At 39.5% G+C, this 1,686-nt stretch overlaps 1 protein-coding gene across 1 annotated transcript in view; it reads right to left on the bottom strand.

The window, feature by feature from the left end:
* The window catches only part of LOC106533578 (apoptosis-stimulating of p53 protein 2), a gene marked incomplete at its 3' end in the record, with an annotated part of 17,018 nt that overhangs the window by 6,726 nt on the left and 8,606 nt on the right, over positions 1 to 1,686 (bottom strand). The window contains 2 exon segments of the mRNA XM_014029931.1: positions 494 to 616; positions 709 to 901. Coding sequence (XP_013885385.1) covers positions 494 to 616; positions 709 to 901 — 316 coding nt within the window.

Here is a 1,686-nt window from a genome sequence, read left to right on the forward strand (position 1 = left end):
GCTTTTAAGTGTCAAAGTAAAATATATATATACATACATTTACTCAGGGCTCTTTCAATCACTGAAATCAATCCAGTCACCTGTGATGATTAATTACCAAGGTGAGCCCAGTTAAGGGAAAAACTACTGAAGGATGGTCCACGTTATTAAGCAGACCACCATTTTCAAGCAATATGGGGAAAAAATCTCTATACTGCTGAAAAACATGAAATAGATAAAGGCATCGGACAAGGRATGAAAATCTTTGCTATTTCATGTAATCATATTCGTGATCATTGTACTGTGAAGAGATTAGTGGCTGATTCAGAGAACACACAGGTTTGTGCAGATCAAGACACAAGGTTGAAATAATGAAAAATAAATAAATAAAAACACTTGCTGTGTGGACGAGGCCTTAGAACTGCCAAACACATGATAACAGGCATGTTTTTGGACAGGAGAAGAAGCGCAGTATCTGGAGAGAATCGTGTGTGTTCTACAAAAAGCATCTGACCTGAACTATGGCAGCTGAGGTTGGACACACAAAAACGGTTGGAGGCATGGCAGGAACCCCCGCTGGACTCTGGATACAAACTGCTCCAGTCAGAGATTTGACTGAGTTTTGAGGTGTTGAAACCTGTGACCAGTAGAGAAACCACAGAAGGTTTAAGTACTGAAGTCAGTGATGGATGTTTGAGTCAGAAATGTGTCATTTCAGGCCACACGTACCTGAAGATGTTTTGGCTGGTCTGGGTGGGGGCTTCATGGGCAATGTGGCGGTACCATCTGGGTATGCTGGCTTCACCAGCATGTCCTGACGGTCCTGTGCTGGTCCTGGTGTGGGGGATGACTGGATGTATGGCCCCACTGCTGCCACTCTGGAGCTGACTCCATGCTGCGAGGGGGCGCTGTCTGAACTCACCTGCACAACATTAACATATGATGGAAGCTGCTTACCATTTCAGTATTCACACACTTTRCTTGTTTTTTATGTAATTTTTGCAATTAAACTTAATTTGTATTGTTTTTGTCATTTATTTATCAAAACAATCGTTAAGGAACAAGATGCTACAGTTTAGCTACTTATGGCTAACCTTTTGCTATGCTTGGTAAGCTTTTAATAATATCTAATTTAACTTTTTGCTTCTTTTAGCTTTTAGCTAGTGTTCTGCTTCTTTCAACATTACCAATTCAGTTTCAGCCTCCAAGTTGTGCAGCAAATTTCAGCAATGACATGGCAGAAAATTGTCAGCAGAAATTATTTTTTTGTTTAAATCTGATTCCTCAAAAGAGCTGAAATGATCAAACCAACAAATGAAATAAGTGTATCAATCATAAAACTGCAGAAAACTAACTGAAATCGGACTGTAAAGTGGGTCTATCAGATAATCATCAGTGGTGGGCAGCGCTAATTGAAAAATTAGCTCCACAATTTCTAAAGAGCTTATGAAAATATTTAGGTCCGCAACTTCAAAAGCACTTATGCCATACAAATATTAGCGGAATCTAATTTTAAAGCGCAAGTTCTATTTGACACCTACCTACTAGCTGGCTAATATTCATGTACAATTCATGTATAACACTGCCAACTAGTGGTGTCTGAACCCTTTTACAGCTTATTTTACAACTGCTGATTGCTGGGGATGTGATTTCCAGAAACAGACCTTTGACTCCTGGTGTAAAAACAAAAAAGTTGTTGAGGATTGC

The sequence above is a fragment of the Austrofundulus limnaeus genome, unplaced genomic scaffold (assembly GCF_001266775.1).
Source record: "Austrofundulus limnaeus strain Quisiro unplaced genomic scaffold, Austrofundulus_limnaeus-1.0 Scaffold975, whole genome shotgun sequence".
NCBI lineage: Eukaryota > Metazoa > Chordata > Actinopteri > Cyprinodontiformes > Rivulidae > Austrofundulus > Austrofundulus limnaeus.